Genomic DNA, 22,149 nt, shown 5'->3' with positions numbered 1-22,149 from the left:
TGATTTCTTTCCACTGACCTTGGTAATACAGACTGCTGAATGCCAGCAAGTCAATCTACTGTATGAATTCTGGATTTGGCAAAATACTGAGAACTTTCATAGTCATAACAGGCCTCGTGCATGGCTAATGATTAATGGTTTTTGCAAGATTTCTGCCAAGTTTCCTACACTGAATGGGTTTATAAACAATTTCTCCTTGACACTGTCTGACATCTGAAATCTGTATGTGAAAAATCACTATTTTAACCTTAGGACTCTTTTTTTTTTTTTTTTTTTGCCGTTTCCCCACTTATTCCCAGGCTCCTCACCATCAATTATGTCAAAGAAACCAATGAATGCAATATAATTATTTGTTCATCCAAATTTCTAAAACATACCACTCAGCCTATAGGCTGTTAGGATCAGTATAGTAGAAGCAAGAACAATCTTTGCTTGTTCCATGACAGAAGGATTATTAGAAAAATCTCCATTCCAGGCTTGTATTCCTGTCACTGCTACTCAGACAAAAATTACTGTGCACTATTAGTATTCCCTCTGGTAAGAAGTCAGAATTAAGTGTGAATCCTTTGATTCAGCAACGTACTCAAGGAGGTGACCAGCACCCATGCTGCAGGCAACCTGATGACATCCCTGAGTTTAAACTGTGTCTCGTGATGAAGTACTTTGCTGAATCAGGCTTAGAACAAAGTGTTTTCAAATCTGGAAGTGTGTGTGTCCATCCTCTTGGAATTGCAAGGGCTTTGTTTTTCTCCTGAGATTGGTCCAGTGAAAACTAGACAATCAATCATCCGTTTCAGCTACAGCCTTAAAAGAGTGATTTAAGGAACATAAACACTAAGGCTGAGAAAATATCACTGTGTAAAGAAGAACACATTATTAATAACATAAAATAATTAAGGTTAGATACTGTATCTTAAATGAACAGAAGCCAGAAGATTCAGAATCAGACCCCGACCAATGCCTGAGAATTGCAGAAATATTTGCATGTGGGCAGATTGTAAAAGCAGCCTTGCAGGACAACAGGTCTCCAGCTACAAGAGACCCTGACCTGAATAACTTGCTTTAATTTTCTTTTTCTGATTTTATGTACTTTTTTGTGCATCCCTCTCAATCAAGAAATGTTAAGGAAAACCTTGTATTTTACTCTGAGGAATACTCCTTCATTTCCTGGAACACTTTACACAAAGCCACATGAATAAAAATAATTACTCAAACTAGAAAGTCATCCTTGAATTAACAAAAGAATCATATAGCCTCTCCTTGTGCAGCAGACTCTTATGCCACACAGACTGCTGGCCAGCAAGGACAGCTCTTTCACACAATAGTCTCAGCTGGAAGGGACCCAGAAGGATCATCAAGTCCAACTCTCAAGTGACTGACCTGTACAGGAATTGAATCTTGGCATTTTAGCACTGTGCTCTCACCAGCTGAGAATCTCAGAGTCTCATAATGCCTATCTTTCCACTCATGATCCAGCTTATCTGCCTTTTGTCTCCTTCACATAGATGTTCTGAGATCTTACACTTTCACCAGAGGCAGGTCATTTGACTGAAAAGGAAGCTGCCCATGAGTTAATAATCACACTGTTATGTACAGCTGTAGGCACACAGCTAAAGTAAATCTAGCCCTGTGATTTTTCTATCTTCCTGCCCTCCATTAGATATGCTGACATGAACAATTTTCAATTATTAGTGCTGATCTCTCACCCATGCTGTTAACAGTATTAGGCTGTTAATTCTGTATTTTTCCTGTTAATTCTGAACAACTCTGGTTTTCTTAAAATGAGCAGTGACCAGTTTCAGGGAGACAGCTCCAGCCTCCTGGGACACAAACCTTTAGAGGATCCAGTACTATTTTTAACTGCAGCTCCCAAGACTGAGTGCTGTGAACTGAAACATCAACTATTTCACCTTTGAGAAGTCAGCTGTTCTGTTAGTCAGTGAAGAAGATTCTCCCTTGATTTTACTTTTACATAACCCCTACTGATAAAATACTACTTACTGATGTGCTCAGGTCATAGAAACAGAAGTACAGAGAGGCTTTTTTCGCTCTGTGTTTGCAGTCAGCTGGCACAATGCAAACAGAGTGTGCCCACAAAACAACTGGAAATCAAACAGGACCTAATATGGCCTAAATTACCTGTGTACATTGAGTTAAAACTTACTTACTTCACCTGCTGGTGAATTAAAGTCCTTCCAGGGCTATCTTTGGTACAGACATATTTTCCCCCATTGTGTAAACAATTTACTTACTTTCAGTAACAATATTGTGGCCTACACTGTGTACTGTTCTTGGCAGTATTTCTCTGGCACAAATTACTAATTAGCTTCCAGTTCTTTTAACTAGCTGCTCCTTTTGCTTCTGCTCTAAGCCAGGCCTGAAGAACAAGAGCCATGATTTAACTGGGAACCACAGTTACACTGACCCCAAAGCTGCTCATGCTGCAGCTTTACCTAGACAGGAGAGACTCTTGGAGGGGCATCACTTCCATCTGGGGAGAAAACACAACTAGGTTTCCCTCCCCAGAAGGCAGCAACGTCAGGCACATAAAAGAATGAAATGGATGGCAGGTGAAGGTGAGTAGAGGGGAAGAGGAACCAAATGGGACAATGCTCATTTCACCTTCATCATGGCCCAACAAGACCTCTGTGCTCTTCACTGTGGCACTGGGGTGTGTACTAGAGCCAGTCCACTCTGAGCTGAACAAAGGGTGTTCATAGTACTCCTCATCTGAATTGCAGGGCTCCTCCTTGGGCACAGACACCGAAATGGAGGGGGCCAGGCGCCTACGCCGCTCCCGGCCGGCTGCAGGCCCGCAGCCAGCGCAGCGCTGGAGCAGCCCCACCTTATCCTCCGCCCCTGCATTTACAAACAGACACACAGACAAAGGCTGCAGGACACACAGACACACACAGGAGAAAACAGAGCAGGATGGACACATGCTCTAGCACCACCAGCCACTATGCCATGCTGGAGTGGATGGCAGCAGCCAAGCTATGAGTTAATGCAGGATGGAGGAATGATGCAGTTGTGCATTTTAACACATGGAGCATGTACCTGGCCCTTTCTACTGGGAAAACCAACATCAGAAACCAATCCTAGCAGTAAGTGAATTTCAAAACTACACACTAATGACTTAGAAGAACACATGCTGTGCACAAACCACATCTCACAACTCACAGTATACTCGTATGTATTACACACCTGACTGACTGTACTAAAAACCTCCTGACATAGTTGAATTCCTCATAGTCATCAGATTTAGTACTTAAAAGTGTAAAATTGAAAAAGATCTTTAATTAAAAAGAAAACCAGCTTACATTTTGGCCAGTGGTGACTTTTTCATTTTACCTGTTTCAAAAATCTTCACTTTTCTTTTTTCTATAAATAAGCAGCATTTAAACAACAAAAAATCCCCTTCCCCAAACAGCTAGCAACCTATTTTTTCCTGATAAAGGCCGGAAAGTGCTGCTCACAGCAGTCTCTGTTAGTCCTATATTTTATGCTGTTGTGTCATGTTTCCATGGGTGAACTAGCTCCCACCTCAGTATTTGCTAATGCTTTGGAATGACAGGCTTATTCCCATCACTGTAGCCTTGCAGAAAATCACATTAGTGGGACCACACCAGCTACTGACAAGTATGGGGAGGGGCAGTTTTTGCAAGACAAAGAAAAATAACACTACTAATGAAAATGACTGGCCTACAACCTCATCCATGTAAGTCTCAAGGGGAGACTTGGGACCTCCTGTAGGCTGAGGAATCCTCATCACAAATAAAGGTATGAAAAACTAAACATCTAGTGCTAGAGAAAAGATGTTTAAGTCCATTCTCAGTGTATGACACCTGATAGTTTGATGAACACTTATTCATGGGGTGCCTTAAGCAGCTGCAGCTGTTCCACTGGATTTCCTACCAGCTTCAAATAGAAGTCCATACTTTGTGTCCCTGGTCTTTCTAAAGGCAATTATAACTTACAGGATTTCCCCCAGAGCCCCCAAAACTGTCACTCTCAGATCCAAAACACTGTCAGAAGGCAAAGCTTTAACACAGCCAGTATAACAGATCTCTTTGTGGGATGCCAAAACAAAAGGGCTCAGGAATGCTACCCTAACTGTGATTACCTAAGCCTTGGAAACAATTTTGATCTAAACCAATCCCATTTATAAGAGCTCTAAGGCTCTTCCTGTCAAACAACACCAAGTTTGATGTTTCTTTCAACAGTACATCATGACAAAACAACATCTGTATCTTTACAAAAAGCTCCTCTTCTTTCTCAAGTAACTGGCAGCAAGTGTCCTGTAATGTCATGGCATGGATTTCTTCTGCCTAGGAAAGGATTGCTGTAGGAGAAACCAATTCCATGGGTCCATGTTTAGGACTGGTGCCAGCCCTGAGGCTGGCTGGGACCAAAGGTATGCTGTGTGCACAAAGACCACACATGAAACTCAGTTAGGAGAACTGTAAAACTTCAACTCCCCCTTCTCTGCAGGGTGCCCTCACACCAGCCCATGAATTACCAAAGACAAGAGCTGAATGAACAGAAGCTCTTGCCACCTATTCAGCTGGAACTGGGACATGAAGAAAAGAAGGGAAGGTTGATACAGTCAAGAAGCTGAAAACAGAGAAGGAAGATGTGCAGAAGGGGAGGTTCTCCTTCCAGCTGTGGGTTTATTTATCATAGGGCACTTCAAAAGCAAAATGCATCAAACAAGAGTGAAGATGAAATACCAGAACTTGTCTATACTGCTGCAAACAAGGCTGAAAATCCCTTCTTTCTAGGCTCTGAACAGACTGTAGGCAAGAAAACGGAGGCCTTGCCTCTGCTCCTTAAAACTGCAGGAACTGACAGCAGTGAAAATGATTAATACGTGTTATTGCGATGATCCAAAGTCACCAGGAGTGCAAAGGCTGCTGCTGTTTGGGGCTGTTACATCTTTGGCTATTTTACAGATTTACACTGGTTTTTTTATCAGTTTGAAGAAAGGTATTTTCAGAATTAATGCAGATAATTTCATTAACAGGATAATGATGACTTCTAAGGAGGCTATGCTTTTATTTCAGCAACAAGAAAAAACCTTTGTTACTATAGTCCCTTCTAATCTTTTCTGTCTCAATACATGGGAAAATCCCTAATGCATTTTAAAGTCCAAGATTAAAATCACTTCTCACAAAGGCTAATTCTGCTTTAATTTCCTTGTATATTTTGAGAATGCCTTTCAAGTAATAATTTTCACTGTTAACAGATCCATTTTCATACAACACTTGAACACTTCTTTTCAGTTTACAAAACATTCTTGGTATATAAAGGCTAACCTGCCTATTTCAAAGTGGAAGACAGTCCATCAGAGGCACCCTTCTGTTCTTTAATGTTTAAAATTTTTTTACATGAAGACGTTGTTGACCATCATCAAAAGGCAAGGAGCACAAAAGAAATGCAAAAATTAGAATATTACATCAGTCCTGCAAGACTAGATACAACTCATAAAAGGATTAGAGGGTGCTAGGGACCAGGGAGAATTTAATTTCCTGAACAAAATTATGTTATTATAGTTGAAATAAATGTAATAATTTCAATAAGGCAAATCAGTTCTCTTACCTTCTGCAGCAGTAAAAAGGGACAGGTTCATTTGAATGCTTTCCTGCAGCCAAATCAAAGAAACCTACATCCAACTGACTCCTTTCTCTCATGAAATAAACCTGACCCAAAAACCTCTCTGTCTTTCCTACCTTTTTTTTTTTTAATATGTGTTTGCTGCATGGCTGGCCACATCCACCTTTGTCAGTCTACAACAGTGATTTCCTTCCTACATTGACTGAAGAAGTCTCTTGGATTCAAAGCAATGCGACACACACTGACAAGTGCATTAGGAAAGCTTCTGGGAGAAGGGGAAAAAAAGGTCTGAGGCAGACACACCAAGTGCTCACCTTTTTTGTTCAATTAATTAATAAAGTGTACTTTACTAAGCAGAAAGACAGACAGTGTAAAGGTGCATGAGGATGGATTGCCAGATGGTATAGGGAACAGGAAGTTTAAAGAAGTACAGTAAAACTGGGTCAAACCCTACTGAGGCAAACTCTTCTGAATGGGAACTTTGCCTGAATAAAATTGACAGGTCTGGCTCACTCAGGTCAGCAACGACTGAACTTTACCCACAGAAAATAAGGATAGTATCTTCTAATACAAAGCAGAGCACAATATTTTTACTACACTGAACTGACAATGCTGATATTTTGGTAAAAAGCAACATAATAAATTTCTGGTGAAATTATTTCCAAGTTCTTTCTGTTGCTTCAAGCAACTCTACCATGAGTTCCTGTTAGAGAGCCAGACATAAACAAGAAACTTCCAGCACAGTTCATTAAAGACTCAGGACATCACTTCTGTCCATACTTCACTTACAGAATGGCCATCTGCTCTTAAAAATGAAGCACTGAATCAAAATCTTCCATGTTGTGGAAACATCTCTTTTGACTTATGTTAAAGAAAATTATTTGAAAGTTATTAAAAACCAAGATATTCATGTAAATCATCAAAACATCTCCCAAGTACTGTCATTTCAGTCCTTGTAACCACCTCTGCAGGATAAGTGCTATTATATTAATTCAATTCTACAAGCAAGGAAAGAGAAAACCTCCAATGTTAAGTGACTTGCTGAGTCATTTCACAGCTGGGAGCTGCAGTCTAGCAGTAGATAATAACCTCAAGTTGTAGAGTGTTTTGCCACCTTCCTGTGTTAGTACACCTAGCAAAATGCTTTCTATTTGCTATGGGGCCAATCTACAACCTCCTGTCAATTAAACAATATAAGAACTTTTAAAAATCCTGAAATACATGCAAATATACAGCTGATACAAGCAGCACACAAAGCCAAACCTAAACCTGAGGCTAAGGGAAGAACTTCATCATTGGCCTGAAGCAGAACAAGAAGCCCTTTACTATGGTATGAAAAATAGTGATAAAGCCCTGGTAACAATTCTAAAAATCTTTGCTAATGCCTTACCAGTTCTCTTTTCAGTTAATAGTTTTGATTGCCATTATCTCTGTGCGATGAGTCTAGGAACTGTCGTATTGTTTTTTAAACACACAACAGGCAGATTTTTTTTAAAAAACAAGAACAATCAATTACTCAAGTTCTTTATAACTGTTATTACTAACCACACCTAGTAGGCCCTTCCAGTAGAGTGGACTGACAAATGTTGTTAACACAGCCTGTATTTCATTGTGTCAAAAATGACTGCGTGATGGAACATGCCTAATTGCAGCGTCCTCAGTAACTGAGTCAGAGAATGCTAGCATGTGAAATAGCAACCATCCACTTGCAAAATTCATAGAGGCTCTGTGTTAAAATACCAACAAAGTTTGTTCAGCAGATGATAGGAAATTATTTTCATGCACTTATGTAACAAAAAGAAAGATAAAACGCTGAAAGAAAATCAAGAAAGAAGTTAAGTGGAGACATAAAAATGTTACTGACATGAGTACAACTGACAGTCCCCTGGAGATTCTGAACTCAAATCCTTCTTATCCCCATGATACAGCTCAATTTGAACACACTGCTGTCTCCCTATGCTGTTGGCCTTGATGCAGCAGTTGTCTTCTGCTGAACAAAGCACTCACACACACGCCTACACTGCGGCAGCTTCGCTGGGATTCAGGCCTCTGCTTAACATCAAGGCAACACTTCAGCTCTTTGCTGGAGGAGGTTTCAGCAGGAGGAAAATGCAGTGATCACGGGCTACTGAAACTGAAACTCGTGCAGAACAGAATAGAAATTTGCTTTGTAAGACTAGAATGTGACTGCTGCACTTTGTGTGCAGAATTTTTAATACATGCAGGCACTGGAGCATGAATTACAGGTCAAGGGCCAAAGAAATGATCCAGCTCTGAATCTCCTTGCTTTCATGCATTTAAGATTCCAAACCAAAAGGCAATGGTAACTTTAAAAAGCAGCCAAACACATCTCAAAACAAAAGATGACCTATATTTAATCGTAGTTTTGGTGACCACACTGGATGAGCAGTGTGGCTCATATTGCAAACACACAAAAAAGTGAGCAACACTATCTCTTTTTCTTTAGCATGGATGTACTTAGCATATCCCTCAGCTACCTCTGTGCATGTGTCTACTTCATCCATGCACTGCAGTTGGTTTGCAGATGGGGAGTTATTGCTGAGAATGGCTGATTTTTCCACAAGAAGTATCTCCACCGCAGAAAGTAACTCCGTTTTCTGATTTCCCCATCCTTTAGATTCATGTCTCTGCTGACAGCTCTGCACTGCAATGTCCAGGAGACCCTTACCTTCCTCCAGGACTCCAGTCTGCTCAGAAGCTGGTGATGGAGGTGGGGAAGGAGGCAGGTTGGCTGACTCTTCAACTGCTAGAAATCAAACAGTGAAAACAGAGATAGAGTCATTAATTCCAGGAAGACCAATACATGATGTAAGCTGCAGTCAGCCTGTTCTGCCCAGCTGAGGAATTATCTGATGAGAACTCATGCCTGCTGGATTTTTAGACAGATCCTTGAAGAATACATGGACTTTTGAAATTATAATAAAAGGATTTATTCTTCTGCTGTTGATTTATTTTCTAATGGTATGAATTACTTACAAAATTCTTGTTATAGAGCACAATATAAAAATCAAATACAAGATACTCTTTTAAATCAGTATTGACTCTTAAAAAGCGTTCAGTCATCCAAGGCAACAACAAAAAAGCATCTGAGCACAGAGGTATTATAAATTCACACCAACTACCAAAAACTGGCACCCAATATCTTTAATCCACCTTGAGTACATGAAAAGACTCCATTCTGCACACTTTTTTCTTCTACTGCATTCAAGGTTAATCACAGAACACATGCAAATATTGCTTGTCTAAATGCAAAAGATATCAGCATAGGGAACTTATATCAGCTGTGACATAACAGTGATTCAGCTGAGCAAGGCGCAGTGAAAACTTAGATGCACTTGGACTGGGATTTGCATTCATTCCCAGTCATGAGACCAGATGCTGAAAACAAATGGATTTTTTACAGTTACTTCAATTCAAGTATGTTTAAATTCTAAAAAAGCTTCTTAAATGAACTCTCAGCGTGACCTTTGCATTTGATCTTGTACCAATCACTTTGAGAATTTTTTTCTTTAAAAACAGATCCACTCCTGGGGCTAAACCAATGTTAAAAAAAACCCCACACCCAACCAAATCTGTTTTAGCAGATCTGTCTTATCAACATCACCTTTCAACAGGCAGATCTCAGTTTACTGTTCAGGGATTCTTTCCAAGCACAGGCAGGCCACTTTCAAAGCCCCAACAGAATTTTCCAGGCTTCCTCCTATTGATTTCAGTGTGATTTGGAAAAGACCGTATGTGACTTGTCCTTAAGATGTGCTGTCCAGGGACAGAGTATTTATAAACTCATCGCAATGCATCTGACCACAGGAACTGTAACACCAACAGCTGTTAATTGAAGACATACTTCTCACAATGTCTTTTAAATTACTTATCTGACTAGATGGAACTGAATATCCATTTTGCCTCTCCCAGGCCTGAGTGAAGTGATTTGGAGAATTGGGGTCTTCCATGTAAAACTGAGTCTCTGCAAAGAAGGGAATCACCAAGCAACCCATCTCCCTGCTGCAGTTCTAAGTTAGTTCAATGAAGCAAAAAACCGTGGGAACCAAGTTTCCAACAAATATTCTAAACTACTCATTGACTTGAATTCATTCTTAGGCAAGGGCCAAGTACTGCACCAAAACAAGCAGATTACCTGTGAGGAAAACACTGCAGGGCATTGTTTTGATTTAATCACAATGAACATGCACTCAGCAGAATCCATCCTAGGACAGGCTTGCATGACTTCCTTACCTCAAGATGAAGTATGTCCTTTCTCTGGCCTTTGGTGTACATGTTTTGAGTAAACTGCAAAAGTTTTCTGGCAAGGAGCAAGCACTTTAGGTACAAATGGCTGTATACCTACCTTCTTTGATAGATAGGTAAGATAGATACACACATACACACATATTTCAGAGATATTAAACAAAGGAGGCAAGAGGAGGGTGGAGACACAGCATGGACCAGTGGCATTTTTACCCTTTCCAGTACAGACTGCTGGGATTTGCTTTTACCATGTCACTCCTTCCACAATCTGCCCTCACTCTGGCTGGTGCTGTCAGTCTGGTGCGACCCATTCCTTTTTGCTTCCTGTGGAGGTGCTCCCCCCTCCATCTATTTGAGCAGCTACCACCCAACCAGCAAAGCCTCACTTTGCTTTTATTTGTCACTCCATCTTTGCCTCTTCAGACGTTAATCCTTCACACTGTACATGGCTGAACTCAAACAGTTCCAACCAACATGATGACAAAACCCTACTACCAAACACACTCATGGCTGAGCTACTCAACCATGAGTCAGAAACAAGGTGGAGAACTGCTGTTAGAGCAAACAGGGAATGAGACAGTCACAGGGTCATGAAGAACTGGGAATTCAAGATCCTGCCATAATCCTGTGGCTCCAGCATTTATCCAGTGGTGGCTATGGTTTACAACCATAAGCAATGTGAATACACAGCTGGAACTGCATTTTTTAATATACATACAGACATTTGCAGACACAAGGATACCTGAAACATTCTTTGTCTCATTTTACCTAAAGGTAGTGATCCAGGCTGATCTTTGTGCTGGGCTTCTTTTTCCTGTTCACCTTTCAGGACTGCTACAGCTTCAGCTGTTACTACTTGTACTATCCTCGCAGACACTTCTTCTGTGGCAGTAGCAAAGTCAGGAAAAAAGAAAGAAAAGCATGCTAATCAGGATGTTGTTTAAAATCAGAAAGATTAGCTTAAACAATAAAAACCAGAGGCAGACTTAATCCATTTTAAAAGGTAGTCTTTCTTCCTGAATTATAAGGAAATCATTAAAAATAAAAGAAAAGGACCAGATATTCCAAAGGTTTCAGTACAAAATGCCACGTATTTATAAAAATGAGGAGCTCACTCTAATCAGGATGCACAAAGCTTCATTATTAAATGTTCTTTCTGTTAGGGACAATGTGCAGCAACTGCAATATTTTAAGACTACCATCCATTAAATGTCTAGAAAAATATCTGTAGGTATTGTTTTGCAAATGGGTAGAATGGACAGCTGAGTAATGGAATTTCTTGACATTTAATATATGAAATTAGCTGCATTCCAACATGCCCTTTGGACTCTAATTCCTCCTCAGCAGCACACAGTATGCATTAAAGGCGCTTCCCAGACAGCCATCTATGCTGGTGAGGGACTTGAAGGGCCAAATAACATTCCTGCATGGTTACAATCAATACTTCATCTTCCTCACCCCTTTGAAGACTGCCACACAAAGCTTTATTTAAACACTAGGTCTGAGTACCGTGCAGAGGGATGGCAGAGGATGACATTTATTTGGTGGAATGGGCTCCTGGCAGCTGCCCCCAATCTGCTCTGTGCATGGAGCTGACTCAGGCACTGCAGGCTTGACAGAGCTGGGTGCCACAGAGCCCTCACAGAACTCTGCTCTTCCCCACTGCCCACAAGGTGTAGCACACCTGAGAAGGGCTGAGCAACTGGCTGCTCTGGTGAGCAGAATGTAGTAGGACCACTCAAGGACTGAATTCTTCCAAACTGAGAAACTGTCGCAGCTCAACTCCAGACCCACTCAAAGGTGCAGTGAAATGTCACCAGGCACACAGCTGCATGTGGAAGCAACCAGAGAAGTTTCCTCTCCTCTGGAAGTTCAGATACCTTTGATGCAACAAATCAAGATCTTAAGGGCTGGTCCAGCAGCATTCAGAGAGCAAAGGGTTTGTGGTTCTTATCTGTGAGTCTGCTCTCCCTTCGTCATTAATCAATATATGTTTCTCTCTCAGCCAAACTCAGGGGAAATAAACCCCTTCCCTCTCCAGCTATATCCAAGTGCTGTCTGCCAGCTGTTTCCAACACAGATGGAACTGACCCCCTGGGAAGGCCACAAGCTGCACAGTCACAACCCACCAGCTGCACAGCTGAGCACACCTGGGACCAGAGCAAAACTTTACTGCTTCCCCAGCCCTTGTGTGGAGACAGAGGTTTGTAATGGCAGATGTCAATACACCCTGCTCCTGCCAGAGCCCCATTAGTCACCATCCTGAGGGCAGGAATAAAAGCTCTGCTCACCCACTACCACATCCTTCAGGCAAGAACTGGCTGGGAAGAGCAAGTATGTTTAAATCAATGCCCTACATGTAACTTCACAGCAACCACTCTGACAAGGGACTGTTCATTAGATTAATAATGATTTATTTTCACAGTTACTCTTACAGAATTCCCTTGTACTTTTAATGTGAAGCTATTCCTCTTCATTTGTCCTTTAGAAAAGCCAAATATTTTTCTCAAAAAACACAGATGTAAATTACCACAGCCATGTTTGTTTAAAACCAAAGTTCTAGGTTAATCTTTCTTTTACACAAACTATTTAGCGAGATATTAAAAATCCCCACCCACTGGCAAAGAATATTTGTAATTGTTGGTGTTTATACCTAACAATTCACTGCACTCCTGGCTGGTCACCTGGAGGGCAGTGACTGCAACAGTTCCATTGGCTGCTGCCAACAGCATAAGTAGATGGATGAATACACCAGAACTACTACTAAGCAATGAAAAAAACAAGCTGATTTGAAAAACATGAGTTTGAAAAAAACATTTGAAAACATGAATATAAACTTGAGAATAAATACAGATTAGAAATCCAAAGATGCTGCTTTCCTACTCTCAGGGGTGAGAAGTTCTAACAGGCTTCCACATTGGAAGAAAGAAACCAACTGTTTTTTGAGATGAGACTACATATTTGATAAAGGTGCTTGTAAGAGGAGAAGGAGACTACGAAGAGCAGCTCCAGTTCTGATCTTCTATTCAACAACACATCCCATAGTATGAGATGAAACTCCCCTTTGTGGTTAAGTAGATCAAATGGAGCACCAAAACCCCATCAATCGAGTCATGCATGTGGCCAGTCCTATAGATCAAAGAACAGGGATATTGATTTAAAGCCCAGCAGTCTTCCCAGCTGCCTTTCAGGGGCCTGCACGTTATTTTGGGGCTTTGCACCTCATTTTGGGCTGCTTCCACACCTGCTGGATGCTGGGGGTGCTTCTAGCCAGCTCTGGGTTCCCTCCTCTCATGAGAAACACAAAGCAGACACTCCCCAGACACTCCCAGACTCTAACATGGTGCTGCTGCTGCGGACCAGAGGACTGGACACAAATCTGGAATCCTTAAAGGTCCTGACAGCTCCCTGTGTTGTGAGGCACCTGCAGCCTGCAAAGCACAAGCTGGGAAAACCTGGGAGAAGGAACCTGTGGCGTGGCCCTTCCTCCTCCTGCAGACACACGGGGCCCTCCCCACACCACAGCGTGCTGCATGTGCTGCAGAGAGACACACTGCTCCTCCAGAAAGCATCCTCTGATAGCTGGTATATAGCTCAGATTCTGCTCTTTCAGAGCAGGACAGAAAAGAGCCCTGACAGCTCTGGTGAGCATGGAGGACAGTACAGAGCTTCACCGAGTGCCACCGATACAGAAGACCCCGCACCAACTCCTGCCACCACTTCACACCTGAAGGATGTGACACGTGGCCCTCTTGTCAAAACTTCACCAAGCTACTAGTCATAACACCACAAAAGTTACATCATTGAGACTATACTGTTAGCTCAGATGAAACAAATCATGACTAAATGAGGAAGACTCTTAATCCATTTTTGAAGCTTATATTCACATGAAAATTTTAATGAAAACCTCCAGTTAATTTCTGATCTAGAATATACAAACCTATATCAGGTTTAGTACCCTGGAGCATATCCAAAGGAAATCCCCTTGGCCAACTGCTTTCCATCAGCCAAGCTACTGTAACCCTCCTCCCAGCAGGGTTAAGACAAATCATTAAAAACTGCCTCCTTTGTAATAGAATTTATACTTGTTCCCATCCAGCCTGGTCCTCTAGTACAAATGGGTTCTACAAGCTCAGAGGGCAGTTCTCACCCTCTCAGCTCTCTTCCTGATTTAATTTCCTTGGGAGAAAGATAATGCTCCACAGGGAGCTATGCAGGGGGGTGAAAGGTTGTCTCCTGGTAAATAGAAATTTCTATTTCAGGCTACGCAAAATAAGTAAATAAAAATAAAAATGGCCTCTGGGCTTGTATGTTTTGTTCAGTTTGTTTTGTTTGGCAGTGGTCTTTAATCAAGAAAGGCTTATTTCTGAACACTCTGCTGATGGATATTTTGGGTGACACAGGGGGCATGGGCAGTTCATCAGAACAGTGCTTTTGCCATACATGACTGCTGCAAAAGGACAGACTCCTCTGTACTAATGGACACTATAAATAGAAGATCCAGTGGGTAAGTCAAATCCTCACAGCGCCGCTATTGAGACTTTTCATAGTTTTCTTATGGTTCATTTAAAGTTCAAGGCAGCCTAATGATAAAGAACAAACAAACAAAAAATCAAAACAAGACCAAAAAGAAAGGGAAAATTAGGCAGCTTGAATGCTGTGGATGCTGAGCTGTGTATTCACTAGACATGGTTTTGCTTGTAGACATTTATTTTCCCTTGCTTTTAACAGGCAGACTCCTGACTCTACTTCATGCAGAAACGGCACTAACAACAAGGTATAACAAACAGATTTATTTCTTAAAAGCAATAAGGAGCATGGCTTTACCTTAGATTCCAGCAGAACAAAGAACAGCAACATGCCTTTTCTTTGCATTTTGTAGAGAGTAAAATGTTGCTCCTTTTACCAAGATGTCAGCTGTTCATGATGCAGGACACAGACAGAGCTCCACAGCTTGATTTTAGGAATACAGTACCCTGTGGTATAGGGAGTCCTTGAATGGGATGTCCATAACAGAGAGAAAACACAGTGAAAACCCCCAGCATGAGCTCTCCAAAGCCTTGACAGGGAGCAGGCTGAGCTGAGAGGCCAGGGGCTGACATACCAGGATGGTAGCTCTGCTGCACCCTCAAAGGTCACTTCAGACCACACTCCAACAGGGCTGCCAGGTCAGCTCTGCCACACTGCTGTCAGTGCCACGGCTCTTCTGTGGCAGTACAGAGGACTCTGCCCTGCTGAGAGGACAGAGCCCTGTCTGGGGCACTACACTAATTTAAACCAAAGTTAAAACTCAAACAAATTAGGCACTCAGGCTTTGGAAGTCAGCCCAATTCTTCTACAAACACCAGCATACCAAATCAGGAGATCTAGAATCTCTGTGTCCCAGAGATGACTCAGGGACACAAACCCTTTCCAGAGTACTAAGATGCACAGAGGATGCTGAACCAGCTGTGAGGGGAGTCACAGCCTTCCCCCCAGGTGTTTAGAAGGCCTGCTGCCTCCAAAGGCTGCTGTTCTCCTCACAAGTACACCACGGGCACAGGTGCTGCCCAATCCCCAGCATAATCACTCTAGCATTGAGAATTACACTGAAGCAGGTGTAATTCCAACCTGTAATTCATCATTCCTGCACTCCTTCCGATAGCTGAGGCCCCCTTCCCAGACAGGGACTCAGACAGGGGCTGGTAAATGAGGTTACATGCCAAAGACTGGCTCCAGCATGACACAGTATCTGGGATCAGATCCTGTACAAGGCCAAGATGTAATTTCAAAGTTCTCCTTCGTTCCTTATTGATCCTGCTGCATTTGTCATTGGACTGCAGATGTCTCCACTGGCACATTACCTACAGTACTTCTATTTCCCATGACAGCTTTCCATTCCATTAACTTTTATAACAGACATGTTTACCAGCCCCAGAGACACGTATACAGACAGTGGCAAGAGTCTTTTAAAGTAGGTGTCTGAGCTTTCAAGTCCTGACATAAACATTTGCACAAAATAGTTTTTAATAATAGTTTTTTAAAAATATCTGCAACTATAAAGGCAAGAGCAAAAACCTGATCTGTGAGACATCTCCACAGTGATGTGTGATGTCTGTTCTTTACGTGCCCTTTTAATGGCTGTCCTTCAGTCTCTAGCACTTTTTCCTCTTTCTCTTCCAAACTACCACAACCTCAGACTCAACTCGTGGAGAAGCTGAGTTTGCTATGAACACCACTTCTTAGGTGAAACTGTTCAGCTGTTTGTTTCTGACAGCCCTCATGTAGCAGTGCCTTTAATCTTCTCTCCCCTATCCCTCTGTGCAATGCTGTGTGGCTATTCTGAGGACTGGTTCTGACAGGATGGGCAGGGCTCACAGCCTCTCCCTGCCTCACAGGTATGTGACTGGCACTGATGCAAGGATCCTGCTGGCAGTGAACTGGGAGCTGGTACAGCCTGCCCTGAGAACAGCTTGCTTGTCACCTCTTATAACAGTGTCAGTGATTTCTCAGGCCAGATTTGCTCTGGTCAGATCAGAGTTTTTCTCCTCAGCTCTTCTCCTTTCCTGCCTGTAGTCAGCTGTGTTTCACGACTGCCATTCAGCAAGATCACTCAGCCCACTTACCTATTGCTTCTTCCCACCTTGAGAACCCATTTCACAGCAACAGGGACAGTGCCTCCTGATATGAAAATGCATATCACGTCTCCACAATTTCATCAGGACAGTCTTCCCAGACTAGAGCAGCATCATCCCTTCCTCTTTCTGGCAACAGCTCCACCCAATGCCACTAGGGTGGCAGCAAGACCTTGAGTTTCCTGTGGCCACAGAAGATGCCACCTGGTCTCTGTAAAGCATAACTTGTTTAAGGCATAAACAAAGTTTACCTTTTTGAACTGCAGGGCCATTCTCATTTCTGGGCTGAATATTTTGAACTGATGCATTGTGCACCAGCCTGAAAGAATCCTTCTTGAGGGAATAAAACGGTTCTTTTAGAAAGCAGATGGAAGGATTCCTGTTCTAGGAAGAGGTAAGGTGAACAGTTTCAAATCTAATTCTCCAAATAAAGGATTGCAGCTCAGTAGAAGACACAAATAACCAACTGCCTGATGAGTAGCATGCAGAATCCCTGCTCTTATTTGCTTTCATTTATTTCCTAAGCATTTCTAGCCCCTTCTGCTCCAGGAGAAAATCAAAGAAAAGGGATGACAGGAAGGAGGGACAGAAAGAAGGAGACTGCAAATTGTGTCAAAACTTCACACACATTCATGGGTCACCCGTCAAACACCTACCAAGAAAAACAGTGAGCTCAGTTAAAGTAAAGGGTAATTAATGTTCCTGGAGCACTGAGGCAGAAGAAGGGATTAAAGAAAGCTGCAATGACATGGAATGGATAAAATAATATGTTTCATTAATTTTGCTACATTTTAAGGAAAGAACACAGGCAGGGCACAACAAAAGGATTAGCAACATGTATACTTGCAGAATTGTGAAAACAAAGCAATTTCAGTCAAGATGTGCCTGTCAAAATCCTCAGTGGGATTCAGAGCAGTTTCCAAGGTAACCAGCACTAATTGTTGGCACAGTGCAATTGAGTCAACAACAAAAGCACAAAGCAACCTGCACCGTCTTGTGAGGCAAAACACCCCACATATTCCTGCAGAAAGAAGATACAAAATGGCTATTTGCTGTCTTTGACTATTTGAAAAGCAAAACAGGACCTATGGATTTTTCCCCCCCCGGGTGCTGTAATTCCGAGTGCAGCCGGGCTATAGAAATAGCTGTTCGATTTCTTTAGAGGCATTAGTCAGTCCCCTAAGGACAGGTCCTGAACCCATGCACAGCTCTCCTGGAAGCTGGTGGATGACTTGTTTCAGTTAAGACTACTGAAATGTTGGAGAAAAAAAAAACACAGGTGTCACCCAGTGGCATCTGGGGTGGAAAAACCAAAGATACACCTTGGACTTGATCTCTGGGGTCACAACAGCTCTAAATATTGTCTTTTTGCATGCAGATTAAAAGACAAATGCACAGCAGCAATCAAAGTATTATGAATAAGTTATATAAACCCCCAAAAGTACTAACAGATTAGTGCTTGAGATTGAAGAAAAAAGCCGTAACATAGCTTTATGGAATTCAAATACTGGCTTTCAAATGGCTTTTCTGACTGTAAATATTCTGCTGTAAGTAGGTCCTTGATCTGGATGTTGGCAATATTAACAATAATTGGCAGGAGTTACGAAGGCAAATAATATGAACATCAGCTTTTAAATTAAATGCAGCCACAACACACCAGATAAGTATCATTTCCCTAATAAACTCGTTGACTTTAAGCTACTGCAGCATCCATGAGGATAGCAACAGATTCATTTAATCACCAGGATTTACCAGCTAACCAACAGAACAGGCCAGAAAAGGTCTGTGTTTTGGAAAAGAAAGAGCTTTGACAGTTTATTGCATTGGATTGAATGCCCGAGGTACAAACATTCAGTTTAATGTTGGGGAAAGATGTATTGCAGTCACTGTGTGAGAAGGGCAGGAACAGGTGAGCTACAGCTGAGTACCTGCACAGCAGCTTCACACCCTGGTGAGCTCCACTGCAAATTCATTACACCTCTGTGTTCTGGGGTACTCAACAGCCACTCCTATATTGTCCTTAAACTCTAGATTGTAAACCTGAACTACCACTACCCAGCTCCTTAACACTTTTGAACGTGATGATCTTGGAGGTCTTTTCCAGCCTCAGTGATTCTATGCTTTTGTGCTATCTGCTCTATATCAGAGTAAATCTGGTGCACAGTGGGAGCCCTGGCTGCAGCTGAGCAGTGCTCTGGTACAGAGGCTGGCTTTCCTGAGCACCCTCAGCTGTTCTACAGCACTCAGGGAAGCAGCAGGGAAGCTCAGGCTGCCTGTCCTTGGATTGCTTCCACATGTTCTGGCTGTTTCAGCTCCCCTGCTCTGACTGAATTTCCCTCATCACGTTCTTCAGTGGGACAGTTGGACACATTGTCCAAATCTCCAGGGCACACAGTGTAAAACGTAAAGTGACTCATGCTAGGAACCAGGAGCCATTCTGAAAGCTCCAGTGAGCCCTCTCCTTTGCTCCCTAGCACATTTATTCGGCAGAGGCCTCTGCCACACTATCAAGCAGCTGTAGAACAAAACACCAAGGGACCAGTCCCCTCCTCAGTCCCCCCTGAAATATGTAAGTCTGTTAAAAAGGAGTCATACCAATGTCAGTATAATAATGCAAAGCTTTTAAAATGAGCCCTCATTACTGCAACACTTGTTTCCTGTACATCCCCTGAGTCCATCTTCTTAAGTCTACTGCCCGGAACAAAGTATTTACTGCCAGCATTTCCCAGCCAAATCAGAAGTGGGAAAAGCTATCAGTTCTGTTTTGTCTGATGCATGGGCAACACAATTTAGAGCAATACTGAAGCTGGCAACACCAAATCCTCAGCCAGGGCAATGTAGTGATGTCCCACTGCCTTTCCGAAGACCTAGTATCAGCTCAAAACAACACCTGCACATACAAAGCAGCTATATCTATCTTTCCCCAAAAGTATTAATTCCCTAGGACTCGTACAGAAGAAACCATTTTGCTTCAAAACAAAGAACCAGATATTTAATCTTTTCAGTCTGAGTAAATACACATAATGGGTAACTCACTTTTAAATCAATATTAGTTTTGGACTTCAGTATAAGTTAACATTTTAAACAAACCGACTTTTAAGGACCTCTACGAAAGTCAATGAAGCATCAGCCACCTACAGAAGGAGGTGATGCATCTCTTAAGGTTCATTTTTAGCTCCTTCTAAGATGATTTTAAACACTTTTTACAGTGCTTTCTCTGATCTTTTTTAAAAAGGACTCACAATATGCTTTTATAAAAACTTTGCTGGATTTAAGCTTAAAATTAACATTAACCTGTGGGATTGTGTGGGATATTGTCATGCCTGGTCAGGACTGAAGATCAATCTCTCAATGCCAACAGAATGTTGGTTTAACCATCAGGGGATATTTAACACATAAAATGCAGCAATGCCATGCCCTGCTCACCTTAGTACTCACACTGTTGGCCCAGCCCAGCTCTGCACTGCAGCAGCAGCTGCATGGCTGGTCTCTTCCAAGCCCTGCTTCCCAGTCCAGCCTGCACCTGTACCAAGGCAGGTGTGTTTCTTCTGACAACAGAGGAACGGTGCTGCACCCTTCCAAAGGAGCATGTACAAGTGTTCCATAGACAGGCAGTGGCCTGTGTCGTGTACAGATTAATTTCCAGAGCAGTTCTCAGCCAAGGTCAGCGGTACTCCCATCTCTCCCCCTCTTTTCTGGCACTGTCCCAGCTGAAGGGAGCTTTGCCTCTGACCAGGACTCATCCCTGAATCCTGCTCCCATCCACTGCCTACCCACTCTTGGGGACTGCCAGCTCACACCTCTGTGCGTGCAATGTGATTAGGAAAGAGAAATGTGCACCTACTCTTGAAGAAAGAAAACGTGAGAGATGCACATCAATGCCCTCAGTGCATCTTCAGTGCCTGTCAGTGCCCTAGCACAGGAGCAGCTGCGGCTGCCCCATCCCTGGAAGTGTCCCAAGGTCAGGTTGGACAGGGTTTGGAGCAACCTGGGATTGGAATGACATGAGCTTTAAGGTCCCTTCCCACCCAAACCATTCTATGGTTCAGTGACCTTCTGAACTATCTCTTCCACTTTTGCCAAAGCTGTGTTCTCTGGGCACCTAAATACCTGCAAGCTTCTGCAGTCATAGTGCTAGAGATGTCCAGCTGCTGAGGGGAGAGCTGAGGCCAGGGCTGGGGGTACTGCAGCCTCCAAGAGGGCTGCATGCAGAGGCTGAGCTCCTTAGTGTACTGAAAATGAGGAGCAGTTGTGGAAATTCCAGGTTGCAGAGGAGCTACACTGGGTGGCTGGGGAAGCACATACAGAGATTAAACAAGATTAAAAATGACAACATAAGTGAGAAAGGAGAAAGAGAAGGAAGAGCTGAGAGAGCAATCGTTGAGAAGGATGGCATATTCTTAAATAGAGAGAAAGGATGATGGGGAAAGGAAAAAGAAAGCAACTCATACACAGGAACAGCTAGGGATTAGTTTCAGCTCACCAACAACCTCTGCAGGCTGTGTTACCCCAGATGCAGCACATACTCTGAATTTGGGGTAAAAAAGGAACAGTCACCACTGAATCCTATTCCCTCTCCTCATATGTGGTGCAAGGCTATGGATGAAAACAGTTTCAGTACATCAGCAAGACTGCCACATCTACACAGCACTGGCAGCTGATACATACGCATAAAGGGGAGCAGACTATCTGTCTGGACAGATGCATGGGCAGAGAATCAGACTGTAAATCAGTTTTATCCTAACTGCCAGATGTTATAGGGGGTGCTGGAAGCTCTACCAAACTGATCATGTGTTAATTAGTGTCAAGGAAGGAAACAGAAACAAAAAGCAAAGTACCTGGGGTTTATTTTTCCCTCCTAAAATACACAGTGCCTCCTACTGAAACTGATTCCCATGAACTATTCAATCTACTCAGTCCTGAGTGAAATTACTCTGAGAAGCAGCTAAGAGATTTTCCTGCCCTGGAGCTAATGATATCTCTCAGATATTCTCCATATGCTGCATGCAACTAAAACTAAAGTTTTGGGCAGTTATTTTCCACACAAAGGAGAAGGGCTCACTCCCATGCTCTAACGTACACAGCTGGAGTACCTTGAGTTTCCTGCACTTTCTGCATGTCATGAGGAATGCCTCAATACTAACAAAACCCCACGAAACAACAAAAACTGCATTTCTAAATCATCACTTCAGAAGAGGCATTCCAAGCACCACTTACTGTGCTCTGTAGTCAGTCTGTGAAACAGGAGAGAAAATGTAAATGTTTTGCTCAGAATCTCCCAAAGAACAAATAACAGCGTAAACACCATCACACAGACATCTATCTCACTTTGAGTGCCTTTGAATTTCCAGATCAGCCACTGGTAGGGACAGGCACTGGATCATCAGTGCTCAGCTGCCAGCTAATGCCAGCTGTTTTGTGCTGATTTCCAACTCCTCAGCTGGCAAAGGCAAGCAAATCTGTATTATCATATTATAAGGATTGAATTTCAAGTGAGCAGTTAATCTACCAGTAGCAACTCCACAGAACAAAAAACCCTAACCAAAACATTAGCACACACTAAGTTTTGCTGTCCTTACTCAGGATATGAATACAGCAAGAGAAGAGATGAAAGACAAAGACAGGGGGTTGTCCCCTGCTTCTTTTTACTATTTCC

At 42.6% G+C, this 22,149-nt stretch overlaps 1 protein-coding gene across 50 annotated transcripts in view; it reads right to left on the bottom strand.

Annotated features, from left to right (window-relative positions):
- The window catches only part of MAP2 (microtubule associated protein 2), a 231,797-nt gene that overhangs the window by 41,547 nt on the left and 168,101 nt on the right, over positions 1–22,149 (bottom strand). For 37 of the 50 annotated variants that reach the window (XM_030277938.4, XM_030277937.4, XM_072931648.1 and 34 more), the window contains 2 exons: positions 10,648–10,761; positions 8,303–8,380 (listed from right to left, as the gene is read on the bottom strand). In XM_030277938.4, the coding sequence (XP_030133798.3) occupies positions 8,303–8,380; positions 10,648–10,761 (192 nt within the window). The remainder of the gene's footprint in view (positions 1–8,302; positions 8,381–10,647; positions 10,762–22,149) is intronic. The other 13 variants (XM_072931650.1, XM_072931654.1, XM_072931670.1 and 10 more) reach the window with 4 other exon arrangements.

This window comes from Taeniopygia guttata, chromosome 7 (assembly GCF_048771995.1).
Source record: "Taeniopygia guttata chromosome 7, bTaeGut7.mat, whole genome shotgun sequence".
Classification (NCBI taxonomy): Eukaryota; Metazoa; Chordata; class Aves; order Passeriformes; family Estrildidae; genus Taeniopygia; species Taeniopygia guttata.
Note: the sequence above shows the minus strand (reverse complement) of the source record. Positions and strands in the feature narration are given on the sequence as shown.